Source organism: Protomyctophum parallelum, assembly GCF_964188405.1.
Source record: "Protomyctophum parallelum genome assembly, chromosome: 12".
NCBI classification, from domain to species: Eukaryota; Metazoa; Chordata; class Actinopteri; order Myctophiformes; family Myctophidae; genus Protomyctophum; species Protomyctophum parallelum.
Window position 1 is genome coordinate 50609096 of NC_139712.1, and position 18231 is coordinate 50627326.

An 18231-nucleotide genomic window follows, 5' to 3' on the forward strand; every position below is an offset into this window, starting at 1 on the left:
TTGTAACACTTTGTAACACTCTCTAATTGCGAGTTGTCACGGTGCCCTGGGACAGAAATGGTGTCGAGTGTGTCTTTTCTATAGCATGAATCTTGAGTCTTGTTTTTAATTGCACGTCCTTATCTTCTCCTCAGACTCGTACGACCCCAGCCGAGTGGAGAGGGTGTGATCTCCGGCACAACTCTGGGAATCTGTCTGGTTCACGTTAACAGCTTTTCGGGACAACAAAGCTTTCATCTCACCTCATGACTCGGGCGGCTGCGACCGCCTCACCCCAATTTTGTCACACAATGCTCCTCGTGAAGGTTTTTGTCCTGGTGCTCCGGTAGCCTTTATACAGCCAAACAAAAGTGCCACCACTCACCGACTCTCCGGGCCTTCATTGCTTTTCAACATCCTCGTCTTTCTATTCCTGCTGTTGTTCAATCCATCACCACTCAAAGGTTTTGGAACAAACAAGCTTCCACCTCTTTCTTTTTACTTTGTTTCGGGGGGAAAGTGCATAACATCCTTTGCCCCAGCACTCTGGCTCCCTGTTTGTGCTGAAATATGAATGTAAAAGTGTGTCTGCTCTCCAACGATTGACAGAAAATACGAAGGAAAAAAAAAACACAATGAGAAAAAGGTATTATGTTACAATCAGTGTTAACCTACACCAAATGTAAATAATAAAGAGTTCTAAGATTTTATTCAGAAGAAAAAGAAAAGATTTTATTTGATTTCAGTGCTGAAGAAATGTATATTTTCTTATCTGCGTTACAAAAAGAAAAGAGAAACGATTTTTTTGCAAGTGTAGTTTAGGGGTGAAATACCAATAACTAAAAACCCTTGTCTTTATTCTTCTACTTCTTGTGCGATAGAGAATGTACTAGAGGCTGGATCAGAATGAGAAACACTGTGTTTTCTTTGATATAGTCTCACTCAAGAGCAATATTGTCATTGCTGCACGGGACTTCGGTGGAAAAAGCTTTGAGTAGCAGTTAGTCCGCAGAGCAGGCGTCACCTCACGCGCTTCAATCTTGTCATAAAGGTGTACGCAGGAGGTTGTGCTGCTTTAAGATGGCCGGTTCGGTGTTTACGAGCACCTGAGAATCCTTCGTTTCAAGTACCCAAGAGATCGCACTCGGCCTGTTACGTTATCAGTGTAATAAATGATCACCAAACTGCCCGGAAAAAAAGAAGTCATTTGGAAAATGTTATTTTTGTTAATCAGCTCTCATACTGTATAAAAAAAAGGAAGACAAAATATATATATAAATATATATATTTTAACGCGTTAACAGAAGTTTATATTTAACCGTGCAGTTGTGATTGGACCTTAGGCGGTTTAAGATTGACTCGTGCAAAATATATATTATTTCAAAAGTGTTTTCTTCTTTTTGTGCAAGAAAAGAGATAGATATAGCTCTATTGATCGGAGTGTGCCTTGTACACACTACTGTGTTTGTAGAGAAGTATTTTGTGTGTAAAACTCCAGTATTTTCAGTGAACAGTACTTCACTCTATTCTGGAAAGTTAATCTGGACATGAGAGTTCTAGTTTTATTAATGAAAAATCCAGTGTTATTTTGGCAATAATACCCAATATTAAGTTAATGATGCTTAATATGAATGCTGTACAGATCTTTACCACTGAGATACTTAGCTATGGTAACTGAGTGTCTAATAATTTCATATCACTTTCAACATATCATTGCTTTATAAGGTGGCAGCAGAATGCATTTATTTACACATTTTGTCACTGGTGGGATAGCAATACAGAGAAGGTTTAAATAACTTAACCAAAGCAAATTAGATGCTCTGCGTAGGGCATTAACGTTTGCTGGGTTAAAAGTACAAAATTCAAAGAACTGCGTCTTAAATGTTCCATTTGGTCATATCGCTAAGTTGTGTCTAACCCCCACCCTGACCCTTTGGTGTTCAACATGTAGGGTCCGGTAAGAAGACTTGCATGAAAGTGTTTTTTGTTTTTCCAAAGTTGGGTAGGATATTATGTAGTCCTAGTCCTCAATAACAACAATCCGAGTTCATGTACCTCTTGTGTTCCAGGTAGAATCTGGTCATTCTCATAGATGTTTTTTTCTAGTCCTCAATAACAACAATCCGAGTTCATGTACCTCTTGTGTTCCAGGTAGAATCTGGTCATTCTCATAGATGTTTTTTTGTACTACAGGTTATTTGTAACATAATATATTATTGGTGCACATCTTGCTTTGATATTTTCTATTTTCATACCGAAGTCTGTACAGCTTCTTTCTTTTTTTCTTTCTTTTTTTTGTATGTGCAGGCATTTTTATTTCTCTTGCATGAAATGCGTAAGATGTAACAGAGAAAGATGTATTTGCATATAATTGCATTTGGTACTAGTCTATCCAATAAGCAACTGTTATATTTCATATAATTCATATTTTATTTTCAAAAGTTATGCAATGTATTTAAACCAGAACACAGTATTTTTTAGATTATTGTAAAAAGGGAATTGTTTGAAGGCACATGTGTCTATATTCATGGTATGATCATTAAGAATGGACATGAATACAGGCACTTGTGTACTGCCATTGTACAATACTGCAGACTATTCAGAAATAAAAGTCTTTGCATGTAAGATATTTGCTCGTGATTTTATTGTCTAGAATCAGCATTTTAGTTTAAAGATAAAATGAGAGTTGGATTTTTTAAATTTTGCACAGCCAAGCAACTATAGCTGGACAATTAACCTCATGTCACTGGACTTTCCACCTACTGGACAATCAAGTTCTGAATCACCTTTCTAGGAACAGAGAGGTGCCAAAGTTTTCAGATGTATGTTTTAAAAGTTAAATATAAAAATAAATAAAAAACTGCAAATAAATAAAAAACTGCAAAACACTTCATACATGTTTATCCACAGTGAGCTGAATTATTAAAGTTGTGAATGGAGTTTCTAGGTGAAAGTATGTTTGTGGGGTACCAAAAACCTCCATTACAGTGGAAAGGGCGCCATCTAGCGGTAGTTATTTTTTATGCACCGCCACTCGCTTAATTTGGCCCAACTGTGGCTTAAGCCTCCCTAGAGTCTCACCTAAATAATATAATATCTGATAATTTTTAAAGGCAAAACTTAAAAGGACGTAGTTGACATTGATGATAAGAGTTGATATGAATTACAGAGTTGGCCATCTGGTAGTTAAAATACAAAAAAGTCTGCATAACCTTGAAACTTTTAAATACATTGTAAATATTTAAAAAATATATTTCATTTGAACAAATACCGTAAATCTGAATTACATATCTTTCACTAACTGTAAAATATAAACTGCATGTGTTTCATGCATTACTGTCTAATCTGGTAAATTTAAAATGTTTTTGACTGATGGGCATTGGGCAATATGGCATCTGAAAGCAGCACTAATGTAACTTTTTTGTAATGTAATTTTGTCCAATATGTATGGTAGACTATTTTAATACAAAATACATTTATACAATGAGCATGGTTGAATTTCGTCTCCCTGGATTCCCTGCTCTTCTATTTAGACATATATATAGTGTCAAAGGTCATGTCTCACCTAAACACAGGATCTTACACACATGTTGTCCTGATGGTCAAGATTCATAAGCAAGCAGGCAGGCTATATTAACGGTCATTTTCTCTCGAATTTGGCCCAGAGCGGCCCACCACAACCAGTGCACAGATACAATTTACAATTTAGGCATTTAGCAGACGCTCTTAATCCAGAGCGACTTACATTTAAGCAAGAACAAAAGCATGGGAATACATCACATAAAAGCATTTATCATGAAACATGCGTAAGCTAAGAAAGTAACAGTGGAATATCTATATTATGAAACTATACATACACTATACATATAAACTATACATATTTACTACTATGCTATACATATGTACTATGGCGTGCTATGACTATATACAATACAATTATAGTGCTGTCTACATAACATGCCAACATAAATGCTATCTAAGGGGTTAGGGTAAGTGCTATGGGCCATGATGAAGTCTGAAAAGGTGGGTTTTCAGGCTACGGCGGAAGATTGGGAGTGATGCTGCAGTTCTGACTGCAATGGGAAGTGCATTCCACAGTTTTGGAGCCAGAAGGGAGAAGAGTTTGGGACGTGTGGAGCGTTGTCCCGGCGTTTTTAGTGAGGGTACTTCCAGCTTCCCTGCGTTGGCTGATCTGAGTGCGCGGGAGGGTTTGTAGGGTTCAATCATACTTGCAAGATATGGGGGAGCCATACCTTTGGTTGCTTTGAATGATAGCAGAAAGCAGATAGCAGAAACTCTACCGCCCGCTCTGTCGAGGACACACAAGCCCTAATACCACCACTTTTACAGAACAACATAAATGATACAAACCAACAGACAACTACACAACCCAAAAGGATTCAATATAGAAGAGGGTTTATTTGTCACTTACTGATCAGTAAAGTGAAATTATCATGATGGCAGAATGGCAGCAGGCCCCAACTGGTCCACCGGGACACAGGCAGCCACATATGGCTTGTCTAAAAAACTAATGTTATGGATGTTCATCATTATCTAGTTTATTTTAAATGTAATAAGAGATTCTCTGCAATATCACAATAATAGAGTTGACAAATAATCTACTATTGGTGTTATTAGCCGGGGAGCCAGTCACCCAAAATGTGTCTCTCCAGTCTCCATAGCAACCGGAGCAATACTAAAAGGTAAATTGGCGGTCGCCACTTTGTCTACGAACATGTATGTAGATGGCAGATGCCGTACCCTAGCCTAGGGGCTACGATTATAATCGTAGAAAGCAGAGAAAACGTTAAGTAGCATGTGACATGTCAAACATGGGAGTTTTCATGATTCTGAATCCATTCCAAGTATTAGTTTTGCACGAAAAACACTCCTTGGCCTAAAAACGGACATAGCCGTCATCACAAATGTGATGAGGTCAGCACATTTGGGTACATTCGGGCAAGTGGCTTATGGCCAAATTTAGGCCAAGGAGTGTTTTTCGTGCAAAACTAATGCTTGGAATAGATCAGAATCATGAAAACCCCCTAGTTTTACATGTCACATGCTACTTAAAGTATGATGACATTTTGCCTTTATTTTTGGTTGTCTATGTCTATGCTGTGGTATACAAAAATGGCTATATGGCTATATGGAGTATGATTGTATGTATTTGTATGTCTCTAAATGTTTTGATGAATTGAACAATGTGGACCCTGTTGTAAACAAGTGTAATGCTTAATTGGGTCGTCCACTCACAGTTAACAGTCTTTGTATTGAGTTTGTGCTTAAATGTACTGTAAATTCTACAAACTGTTAATAAATATTTCAATCAATCAATCAATCAATCAATGATTCCTCAATCATTACTCATTAGTAATATTGAGTCAGACTACAGCTGTCTCACTCTAGATGACCGGCAGGGGGAGGTATTGAATGCATTTTCCGACGTGACTGTGAAAAGGCCTCAGACAGAACTCACCTGTCAGGATTCAGGAACTCAGTTGTCATCATACTGTATACATAGCATAATAATATAATACATTGCATAATGTATGCCTACTTCATTTATCACCTTACCCAGGAAAGTTCTAAGATGTTTAAATATTAGTTCAAGGGAATGGATGGCAAAGGAGGCCTACTGAGTGTTTTTAATTTCAAAACAGAGTTGAGAGACTTCGAGTAAATTCATATTATACTAGGAGATTTTAAATTGCAAATACAATGTTTGTTATAGATTTGTGTCAATTGGAATTATTATTATTTTCCACATCCAATATGTAATGTATAACCAGCGTTTTAGCTTTGCTGCTATGGTGTTTATAGTGTTGAACACAAACCACAATATATTATTAAAAACAAAAACAGTAGGTTACGTTATTATTGTGCACATAAGATTATGCAGCAGCCGGCATTGTCTTGGAGTCTTCGCTTGTTTGGGAAAAGGCGGGGCTAATGGGTGATTGACAAGCTGAAGCGCCAATACAAATACATATAACTCAACAATAGCAACGCCTTCAACCAAAGGAACCAATGAAACAAAAGTTGGGAGGACCTACGCGAGTACATCGCAGTACCTCATCTGTATGGCTGATCTTAGAACAGCTCTGTGTGTTCCTTTTCCTCACACAGCAGTTCATAGACACTGTGGACCAAAAAACGCGTACGGATCCCAGAACGGCGTTTTGTCACTCACGGTTTTATGTTTGCCTGCTGTGGCACGGACGGGACAAGGCGTTTCGTTTGGGGGGAAATGGGCTGCTGCTGACGGAGAGGTTGCTTCTCCTCAAATCACGGTCTTGAAATAGTTTTATGAATTGACGTACAGTGTGTACGTCCATACGTTCCGTTTCCCCGAGGGATATTTAAAGCAACATTCTGAGAAGTACAGGAGGCTGTTCTTTCTTCACCGACCCGACTGTGAGTATCAGTACACTGCATCTCCGAACTTATATTCACGCGGTGTTGTTAGTTACTGTGAGGTGAGGCTGCTACACACACACACACACACACACACACACACACACACACACACACACACACACACACACACACACACACACACACACACACACACACACACACACACACACACACACACACACACACACACACACACACACACACACACACACACACACACACACGTCGCTAAACACTTGTGCAGATAGCGTAAGATTTAGACTCTCGTAGATCATGTATTTAATCGATTCTGACATTTATCGATTCTGACATCATCACTATGATGTCAGAATCGATAAATACATCTACGAGAGGCAGAGGGGCTCATCTGCCTTCTGGCGCAGCAATAACCCATGATATTAAATCACAGAGATCAGAAATAAACATGAAGTTGGGCGGCAAATGTAAATTTGTGCGCGCACACACACACACACACACACACACACACACACACACACACACACACACACACACACAGCCTCCCCCTGGCTCAACCAATAATTTAGGTTAGGTTTCTGTTGGACTTCACTGGTCCCAGACCTGACTCCTCACGTCTGTTCTCGGCATGAAGGAACACAGAATGAGCTCTTGTAAATGTAATGTTCACTTACGGCAGAGTCAAGTGTGGTGACACGGAGCTTGTCACTGGCTAACAGCAGCCAAGCCACACAGGGAGTCACAGCAGTGGGACAGGCTGTATTTGGAGGGCAGTTTCAATAGAGCTTCACCAATAGAGCAAACCCATGTAGTCAACTGGAATTGAGTTACTTGCCCTATAGCTCTGGTCCATAGCTCTAATGACCACTTTCTCTGTATACACCACCAAATCTCTAAGCCAAAATAGCCGATCTACAAGCTCACAATGGCCAATGACTGGCCGTGTGTCTGTATGTATGTCTGTTGGTTTGGGGTACGAGCCCTTGACCCCTGCAGCTATAGGGTGAGTTGTCAGTAGCATAGACATAAAGGTAGACGCCCCTTCCGGCTCTAGAGTGTATGTCAGGGTTCCCCATTTAATTTTCATCAAGGGCCATATTTTGACTACGGTACCAGGCTGGGGGCCGAGTCGGCACGAACGCTTGCCCTCGGTGGCGCGCTACGAGCTTGTAGATCTGCTATTTTTCAATAGTTAAAACACCAAAAGGGGTTCCCGTACAGAATGGGTTAAAGCCATTTATATCTGGGACCCCCCCCCCAGATTCTTCCACGGGCCACAAAGGGGCGCTCTGCGGGCCGCAAATGGCCCGGGGGCCGCTAATTGGGGAACCCTGGTGTATGTGCTCAAGGGAGGGCAACATTTTCCCGGGGTTCCTTCCTTGCAAAGCATGAGCCGTGCATCAGGGAGTGCATGTTCGGGTCTGATAAGTCCCGGAAAAGATGCGCTGTGATTGGCCAGTAGTCACTTGAGTGGCAGCGTGACGTAGCATGCCTTCACTGCCAACACTTCCGGCACACTTCCTCCTCCAGTTTAAATTGTTCCGCCCCTCCTTCAACACACATGGCTCCAACGAACTGCAGCGGCCAATGAGGCATCTATTTATTTTAATATCTATGGTCGGTAGGGCTATCCAAGGTAGTTTTGAAGATGCATGCAAGCCCCGCACAGCCATTCACAGTTTTCACACTTGCTAACCTCTCTAACGAAACCTGCCGATCGATGCCGAGTGTCACAGCTTGAAATAACAGGAAGGACAAACCTTGATGCATATACATTGTGATGGTCCATTGTGTCGACCTGCTAAGTAATCTACTGTAGGTTAGCCCGGCCGCAATTTGCAACACTAGATTTTTTAATAATGGGTTGAATCTAGAGTTGCAATAGCCTCCATTGACAGCCCATTGATCAAATTGAAATTTACGATCTGCTTGTATTAAACGGTGTTGTTGAACAGCCTGCACCGCTCACTTCACACTGGTGTGATTTTTTTCCTAACGTTCCTCCAAGAATATTGGTGGGTCAAGTGGTTAATTGTTTTCTCACACTTGCACTTACTACTAGTACTTTATTACCACATATTCACATAATGTGGTACAGTAGGCTACATACATTTGTAACGCTCTTACTGTACTTCTTACAGTTTGACACAATTTGACACAGTTTGACACAATTCCACAATTTCTCCACTACATGTCAGATAGTCAGGAGGGCACTGTGATTTAAATGATTAATGTTTCACACACACACACACACACACACACACACACACACACACACACACACACACACACACACCTACTCCACTACTTGCCATTTGAATTGGAAGTTGAAGTTGGTCTAATAGCCATGTGCTGTTTTTTGTTATTGTTGTTATGATTAGTATGATTTGATTACCTTAGAAACAAATGTTGAATGCAGCTGTCCTTGGACTTACTGGAGCAGATGTTAGTAATATCCCTGATGTTAAGGGACAGGGGTTCTTGCTGTCCTGGTTTTATTTTTCCATTATGCACTCACTGATATGCAAGTGGGGTTTCAGAGCTGCATCCTTCAGTACAGGTGCAGTTCAGATCACTAGACCAATGGTGATGAAGAATTCTACTAACTCTCAGCCATAATGTCCAGTCTATGAGTTTGAATCGTAGAGTAATAAATGGATAGCGACCGAACCGGAGCGCTAGCCCCGCCCCCAAGCTATTCATTTCAATAGAAGTTTCTCAGTGGCGTTTAATTTGAAGCACCCGGAAGACTGCCGGAAGTACAATTATAACTCAATGGCTCGAGCGAGCGGAAGTTTAGCCTAGCCTAGTCCGGGTTTGCAGCTTCAACTTTGGATAGCCTTACTGGGGGCTCTGGAGTCTCTTTGGACTTCTCTGCAGTAGGCATGCTCTCTTGTTCTGGCTGTGTGAGAAACTGATGGAGGATGACCTTCTTAAACGACTATTTGAATGCCCAAGACCAGAGTCTCTGGAGAGGAGAGAGACAGTAGACATGCCAAGTGCCAATGCCAGTGTTTACTCGGACAAAACCTTGATGGGTTTTTCTCTGCAGTTATCTATCTGGCTATCTATCTCTTTCTACTCTCACTGGGAGTAGCCTCATTCTTCTTTTACATCTTGACAAGAGGACGTGGGAGGCCTTTGTCCCGCATTCTAAATGAGCAGCATTCTCTTGGGGTGATTCTGATTGTAAGTGAATTTGTCCACTTAATTACTTGGCCTGCATTCACGTTTAGCGGTGGAATTAAGCGTGTCAATGATGGCTCCATTAGGCTATGTTATTGTAATGTAAAGTGTCTAACTCAAGTGGATTCAAAGACACTCACTGACTATTCCAAGCTCACTGCAAATATGTGGTCCCTTCAGTGAGTGGAACGCAAAGAAGAACTTCAGTTACACATTAACTTGGCTTGTAATATTCAATTATTCACACGCTTGGCAGCTGCCAGACTAGCATGTAGTATGTCAGGGCCAGGGGGATGTTTGGCCACGTTGATGCGTGCAGTGAACAAGTGCACTATTAGTAGGGAAGTGGAGGCATAGCCAAGGCCGAGTTGGGTCAGACGAGGCTCCGTTTTGGAGGGACCCTGTGCCGTTGTCTGAACAGGTGGCTGTGAGCTTGCAGTCCTGCATAGCTCACATTCCCAGGGTTTTGTTCCTCGAGCGGAGGGTCAACCAGCCAGCTGGGGGAGGGAGGTCTGGGAACGCTGTGTGCAACGCTCAGCTCCCAGACTTTAATCTCAGCAACCTGCTGATTGAGTCAAAACACTTCCTTTCATGATATGACATCTCACTGGTCCACCCCTCCCTTCTAAGCTCCCACTGGGTCTTAATGAAGAAGGCCACTTTTAACCTGCCTTCTGACTAATCATAAGATGCCCTCGCCTGGGGCATGGGATGATGCGCTTACCCTCTCCGATAAGCTTGGGGATAAAAAAGCGATAGTGATAAGAGCAGAAGATGATCCCTTTTTTCATAGAACCTGCACACAGAGGCAGAGCTATGCTGAATAGACTTCTTTATTCATCCATGGTGGCTCAATTAAAGAATACCAGGTAGTAATGTACAATGTACAAATCTTTTTTTTTTTTTTTAAGAATACCAGTTAGTTAAACCTGCTATGGGTGATGTCATGTGCAACTTAATAGCATCACAGCTATTGTTGTTGCATTGGGCATATAATTAAGTAGGTGTTTTAGGGAACAACAGAATAAATTACACAGAACTACGCATAAAGAAAATACATCATAACTTAGTTACATTAATAGGACAGACCATTACCAATTTACCATACCGACTGTTTTTTAAAGACATGGGCTATAATGGTATAGAGCAGAGGTTTTTAAAAGGTGAAGGATTTGCATGTGGTCCCATACTGTACCATACAGTACCATACCATACAGTACCATACCATACAGTACCATACCATACAGTACCATACCATACAGTACCATACCATACAGTACCATACCATACAGTACCATACCATACAGTAATGTAAGATTTGTTGATTCTTTTTTAACTTTCTTTCCACTAGTTGAGAAACCGTGAACTGAATGACCTGGTCACTTATGATGAGCGTCCATGTACCGGTAGTCATTTAGTCAAGTTGGAGGTCAAGCAATTCAACAGAAAAAGGTTAGAATCTCAAGAGGGGGAAGTACACTGTATATTAGTAGTCCATAGACCATTGGTATAGAAACAGTGGAATGTAATGTATACACATGATGGGATGCATAGCAAGTGATACAAAGGCACGATCTTAACCCATATCCCCACACAACAGACAACAGTGGTTCCCTGGTTCATTCTAAGTCGGGGTGGTGGTCCCTCATTCCCAATCAGTTGAAATTGAAAAACCCTGTCCTGTTATAGGATTATAGAATAGAAATAGTGGTTTCAGTCTGGCCACTAAGTCTAGGGGTTTCACAACATGAAAAGGGTCTCATCCAAGTCATCTTAGACACATCCCAAGCAGACACAGACTTAATGATCAGAAAGTGGGTTTATATTACATCATTTATATCAAATAAGATTGAAGGACAGAGCTTGCAGGGTGGAACGGACCACACCAGCATGACAAACAAAACAGATCACAGTATGTAGTAAATGCTGCACCATTCTTGCTCAAATTAATTAATTCATTAATTTTCCTCCACAAGCAATCGCGATCACGATTCTCAGTTTTTCCATGAAAATATTTATATATTAAAAAGAAAAAAAGGGTAACTAAAATGAATTGGACAGCCAACTAGTGCTGCAGGCTTCTTCACAAAATGAGATTGCATAGGTGTCTGAATCAGTTTTTCGATTAATTGTGCAGCACTAGTATGTGGGACCTGGGTAGTAGTACCCAGTCAGTACAAAGGGATTAAACCAAATTTGGAATCAAGAAGTAAACCAATTAACCAAATTATTTGATAGACTAATCAAACACAGCTTAAAAGTGTTAATTTAATCACAAAATGAATATTCACAACTTTACAAGACAAAAATTACACAGAGTCCATGTTCAAACAAGCAGTGGCAAGTTGCAACTTTAATTTTCTTGATAAAAAAATGTTGGAGTCGGTTCGTGTGTGTGTGTGTGTGTGAGAGTGTGCATCAATATCTAATAACCTTGTGAAGCAATAGCTTGTGAATGTTTCCTCCCCTTAGTGGGGAAGAGGGGGTGTAATGGAGGGAACTTTCAGTGGTATCAGCACTGCCAAAATTAACTCCTTTAAAGACCAGGCCAGGTTTTGTGATAATGAATAATAGGCCTGGCTCACCCCTTTCTGAACACCTTGGACTGTGACTGTGAGAATGAAACAAGGCTGACTTCTCTTTTTTGCTTTCACCTCTGTGTGCAGAAAACATGCCAGCTAAGGCCTCTGCAAAATGCACTCCGTGGGAGTTATGCACTCACTGACTCTAGTATTCAAAATGTATTAAGTTACCGAAGCGGTTAAAATACGTGAGAAGAGGTCATCAGAAGGTCCTCCTGGCGCTCGGCACCGAGCAGTGTTTCAACATCATTAGCTCATGAGCTCTCTCTTTGCCTGTTGTGTTTCTGGAACCTTCTACACATCTGGTGCTGCGCTGGGAACACTGTCCTGCTGGTGAACTTATTTAACTATTCAGCCCCAGCTAAACTTAGTAATTGTTACAGTTGCACCTTTCAGTATACAGTAAGGCAAATTCACAAGAGATATATGATGGCGTGGCACATTTTAGCTTCATCCTCTTCTAGTGTGGATATTGTGGAAGAACGTACTCATATATTTTGAGTGAATACACCCTGGCTTAGCAGAGGATATCATAAGCATGCTCCCCAATCCCCATGCCAAGTGCCAACATGGACCGGGCGTTTGAGACACCCATCAACCATGCTGCATCCAAGTGATCCATTCAGGCTCTATTACTCTATTCGCAGATCAGACAAGGAGGAATCATAGCCAGGTTGAGCACCACAGTGCTATTGATCCAACCATTGCAACTGGTGAGAGAGAGGAGGTCCAGCCTTCCCAGCATGAGGTGCAGCAACAACCGCACAGCCCACAGCACAACGAAACGCCAAGCAGCGAACCCACAAGAGTCGCACCAGAGAAGCTAATCCGGAAAGCCAAAGTCAAGTGGCCAAAAGCCAATGACAAAGAATCCTGGAGCAGCTTCGATGATAATCTATGCACCACCCTCCAAAGTACGCTAAGAGGCAGCGTAACCTCCAAACTGAACATCATGGGACACATCATCTACGAGGAAGGCAAAGAGCGATTTGGAGAAATGCCCCAGAGGAGGATTATTCCCAAACAGATCGGGAGACGGGAGAGGGAAATCCTCCAGCTCGTAAAGGAACGACGCCTCCTACGGAAACAATGGAGAAAAGCCAATGACCAGGATAAAGACGGCTTGAAGAACCTGTGGAACCAGATCAAAGTAAAACTCGCACACCTGAGGAGAGCTGAAAGGATCAGGAAACGCAGAAGCCGCAAGGAGAAAGCAAGGGCTAGCTTCTCCCGGGACCCCTTCAAGTATGCCCGAGGCCTGCTGGAGGAAAAGAAGAATGGGACACTGCAGACCAGTGAACAGGAGTTGGAGGAATACATCACAGTTCAGCTCAGCGACAGCCAAAAGAACAACCCCCTCGGATCACCAGGCCATGTACCTCAGCCACCTGAGCCTTCCTTGCAGTTTGACACCACTCCCCCGAAATGGGCTGAGGTCAAGCAGGTGGTTGAGCGAGCGAGAGCTGCATCAGCACCCGGCCCGAATGGAGTACCATACAGGGTGTTCAAAAGCTGTCCTGGACTCGTGGAAGGGAAGATTTTCTTCACTGTGGTGGCAAAGCGCATGACCAACTACCTTCTGGCAAACAATTACATCGACACTAGTTGTCAGAAGGCAGGTATCCCAGGTTTCCCTGGCTGCGTGGAGCACTCTGCTATGATCTGGGAGCAAATACAGACAGCCAAGCGCAACAAAGCAGACCTACACGTGGTTTGGTTGGATCTTGCAAACGCCTATGGGTCGGTTCCCCACCAACTCATCAGCTTTGCACTGAACTTCTTCCATGTTCCACCCTGCATCCAGAGCCTCGTAGTGAACTACTTTAACAACTTCCAAGTCTGCTACACAACTCAGGAGGTCTCAACTGGTTGGCACCAGCTAGAGAAGGGGATAGCTATGGGTTGCTCCATTTCTCCAATCCTTTTCACAATAGCCTTTGAGATCATCCTGATTGGTGGAAGACAGATGGTCCGAGGAGTCCGTTCCCAATCAGGTCAGCGACTCCCGGCCCTACGGAGCTACATGGATGACGTCACCACTCTCCTCCAGACAGCAGTGTGCACCTCCAGACTCCTGAAAAGACTCGGGGAGCTTCTAGCATGGGCCCGGATGAAAATAAAACCTACCAAGTCACGCAGCCTCTCCATCCGGAAAGGAGTCAGGAATGACAACATCACATTCTCAGTGGATGGTGAGGAAATCCCACGTGTGGTTGATGAACCTGTGCGGAGCCTTGGAAGGCTTTACACTGCAGACCTGTCTGACAAGCACATGGCTGCCTCAGTCACATCTCAGCTCTTGGACGGCCTGAACAAAATTGACCAAAGCTTTCTCCCAGGGAAACTCAAGGTCTGGTGTTACCAGTTCACCCTATTCCATCGTTTGATGTGGCCCCTGAAGTTGTGTGATATCACCTCCACAACTGTCCTCAAGCTGGATTCAAAAGCCAACAATTACATCCGTAAGTGGCTGGGCCTTCCCAGATGCCTTTCCAACACAGCTCTGTTTGGAAGAACCACCCTGAAGCTGCCACTGAAATCCATCAGCCTGGGCTACAAACAGGAGAAGGTGAGGCTTGTGTTCGAGCTGAGAGACTCACCTGATCCAACTGTCCGCAATGCCCAGGTCCAAGTCCGCACTGGACGTAAATGGAATGCTATGCAGACAGTAGACCAGGCCATTGGCCGACTGAAACATCAGGAAATGGTAGGACAAGTGCAGTCTGGCAGGGCTGGTTTTGGCTGGGGAACAGCACCCACAAAGTGGTCCAAAGCCTCAAAGAAGGAAAGGAAAGACCTTGTGGTTTCAGAAGTGGTGAAAATGGAAGAGGAGAGCTATATGATCAAGGCTGTGGGCCAACAGCAACAAGGGAGATGGACCAATTGGGAGGCCGTAGTCAACAGGGTCATTACATGGGCAGACATGTGGAGAATACCCCAAGCGAGGCTGAGTTTCCTCATCAGGGCCACATACGACACCCTTCCCAGTCCCTGGAATCTGCATGTGTGGTACGGGACAGAGGTGACCTGCAAGCTCTGTGACACCCAGAACGCAAGCTTGCATCACATCCTTTCTGGCTGTAAGGTGGCTTTGACGCAGGGCCGATATGGATGGCGCCACGATCGTGTTCTGCGGAAGCTAGCTGAAATCCTGGAAGTACGCAGAATAGAAGCAAATGGCGCCAGTTCACGAACAGCAGAGCGGTCGATCCAGTTTGTCCAGCAAGGCGGCAAGCCGCGGAGCATCACCAAGAGCCCACAGTCCCTCCTGTCAGCTGGAAGCGAGTGGAACATGAGGGCTGACCTAGACCGGCAGTTGAAGTTCCCGCAAGAGATCACCACAACCGCTCTACGACCAGACATCGTGTTGTGGTCCACCTCTACTAAGACAGTCATCATGGTAGAGCTGACAGTTCCTTGGGAGGAGGGAATGGAGGCTGCCTTTGAGAGAAAAAGGGACAAATATTCAGAGCTGGCAAGTGAGTGCTCACAAGCAGGGTGGAGAGCCTTCACATACCCAGTGGAAGTCGGGTGTAGAGGCTACACTGGAGCATCCACCCAGAGGCTACTAAAGTCCCTTGGGATCAAAGGCTCCAAGCTGAAGAATGCCCTGAAAGTCCTGGCAGAGGAGGCAGAACAAGGAAGTTTCTGGTTATGGCTCAGGAGAAACGACAAATCGTGGGGAAAACAAGGAGCGTAGACAGGGGGCAGTAGGGAACCTTTCCTGCTGCTATATTCCACCACCTTGAGATGCTGTGGTATGCGGTCAGCCCACGCCTGACTCAGGGAGATGGACGTCCCTGCCATGCATAGTCCCTTGGGTCTCATTCCACAACCACAAAAGCAATAACACTGGGACAGAGTGTGGGGAGAACAAGGATCCTTCCGCTGGCTGCAGGGGGCGGCAGGGAGACGTCCCTGTCGCTGCTCCACCACCCAGAGATGTTCCGGGATTAATGGAGCGAAACATCTGTGAAGGGTGGCTCCCGGCTGATGACCCTGCAGCCAGCACCATGGCACCGTCGGAGGTGCGTCAGGCAGAAATGCCCAGCAAGTCTAATCACTTGTGCTTACATCTATTCCATACATGGGCAACTGGCGGCCCGGGGGCCACATGCGGCCCCCAATGTCACTTAATGCGGCCTCGCAGGTTAATATCCGAACATTGATATATTTTTTTATTTCAGCTAATTACTAGTATTACAAATTTTAAATGTTACATAACATAAATGCATTTGATTTTTTTTTTTACTTGTCGGGATAAAAAAAAAAAAAAAGGCAAAACAGGAATAATTAAATATAGCAAAAATAGCTGATCTACAAGCAGATCGGCTATTTTTGCTACGACAGTAATATGCGATGTGGCCCTCTGGAGTGAGTGTGGAAATATAGTGGCCATCGTCAAAGTTACCCACCCCTGTATGCCATGACTAATCTCCATTGTGAGCCTGTGACGGACTTGGTGTGCTTATTATGTGCTGATCATGGAGGGAGATTTAGGTGGTGCAGCTTGTTCTGCTCGGAAAGGGTTTTAGGGTTGATGAGAGTCCTCATCATGGATGAACAGACTTTTTATTTTTTTTGTTTGTTGGGTTACTGCCAGTCCCTGGAAGCTGTGATACCAGTTCTGGAATGAGCCCACTCAGCACAAGTCAGCCATAAGACACCAGAGGCTTCATTAGAGTGCAGCCAGTGCACATAAAATGTGTTGCTCACCCTGTGCTGCTCTCGCTAACTACGACAACCTGAGTGACTCCTGACTTCTGGGCAAACAGTGCTGTTATTAAAGCAATGCTCACGGGAAAGTATGGCAGGCTGTAAGCCCCCCGGGAGAAAGTTAATCTACTGTATACAGTGTTATGGTATGAGAAGAACTAGACCCATGTTCTAGAGAGGTGGCTTGAGCCTAGGGCTACTGAAAAGTCAAAAAGACATTCAGCTAAACTTGAGTCGTGATCTTGATATAAGCTGTTGTGCCTGCAACAGTTGTGTTTACTTTCCATTTTGTGGCGTTATCAGTTCTGTCAACCATGCTAGTTGATAACTTTTGATTGTCAGAATGTTACTTCAGAACTCCTTTGATAAGGAACTTGAATAGGGCTGTTTATTTTGCAGCTAAAATGGAATTGTAGCGTTAACAGACATGCTTTTAAGTGCTTGTAGGCAATTTGTCAGTGTAGTCCGTGTAAGCTATTGTATTACACAAAGTGATGCAAAAGGCACACCTGATGGACGATTGGACGTCAAGCCTATTTGTCATTGGCTGGTTTATTTATGAGGGTTTCCATGGACCATGCTGAGCTTTACAACGACTATTCTCCTTATGGCTACCCTGTGAATAATTCAACTCACAGAACGGACCAGAAATGGGACTAACTGTAAACCTGTTTATGTGGCTGTGTCTGACAAATCAGAGAGGTGGGCTGTTTATGGACCGTGGGTTGATAGGTCTCAGCATTGGTGTGCCATCTCTTGATTTCTTTCACACAATTCACAATTACACAACCATGTGCTCATTGTGCTGTATATATTTATTTGCTAAAATCAGACCAGTGAGTGGGGTCAAGGAGAGAGCAAGACATGAAATGAAGCAGTGAAGTACATGGTACACTGAATTGTACTTATTCAACATCTCAATATTTAATTCTGCACATCATTTATTAAAACATAGACTAGGCTAGTTATCACAAATTCAGACAAAATAGACGTGTGGCACCTCCCCTACACACTGTATTTCATCATAGGCTCACTAGGCTTACATTTCAAATGACATTATGTAAAAGATGTGTCAAGCAAGCCTGTCTAGTTTATGTTTAAAACGAGGCATGAGCTACAGTATGACATTGATTGATTTTACTATCCTTTGCAACTTGACATGGCCGCTTCAAGCCTGTGTTGTCAGCACAAAACCACTCTTGTTTAGTGTTAGCAGAAGCCTTTTACATCGCTGCCTGTCAGTAGTGTGTATCGAGTGCTGTATTTATAGGCCACAAGGTTGCCGTCTTCATTTTGCCTGTGTTGATATTCTGTGTTTCCTCCAGTGCGCTCTCCAGGCATAAATCAGCGGGGGGGCATACTTTTTTCCAAA

At 43.3% G+C, this 18231-nt stretch overlaps 2 protein-coding genes across 3 annotated transcripts in view; both read left to right on the forward strand.

The window, feature by feature from the left end:
- jcada (junctional cadherin 5 associated a) overlaps nucleotides 1-2768 on the forward strand; it is a 33723-nt gene extending 30955 nt beyond the window's left edge. Inside the window, exons 5-6 of one of the 2 annotated variants that reach the window (XR_014570080.1) lie at nucleotides 135-1996; nucleotides 2086-2768. Coding sequence is in view for 1 of the 2 variants with exons in the window: in XM_083778701.1 (XP_083634827.1) it covers nucleotides 135-169 (35 nt within the window). In the remaining variant the exon portion in view is untranslated. Of the gene's footprint in view, nucleotides 1-134 lie in introns of both variants that reach the window. The other variant, XM_083778701.1, reaches the window with a different exon arrangement.
- Nucleotides 2769-6244: 3476 nt separating this feature from the next.
- The window catches only part of mpp7a (MAGUK p55 scaffold protein 7a), a 146309-nt gene continuing 134322 nt past the window's right edge, over nucleotides 6245-18231 (forward strand). The window contains exon 1 of the mRNA XM_083777822.1: nucleotides 6245-6400. The gene's annotated coding sequence lies outside the window, so the exon portion shown is untranslated. The remainder of the gene's footprint in view (nucleotides 6401-18231) is intronic.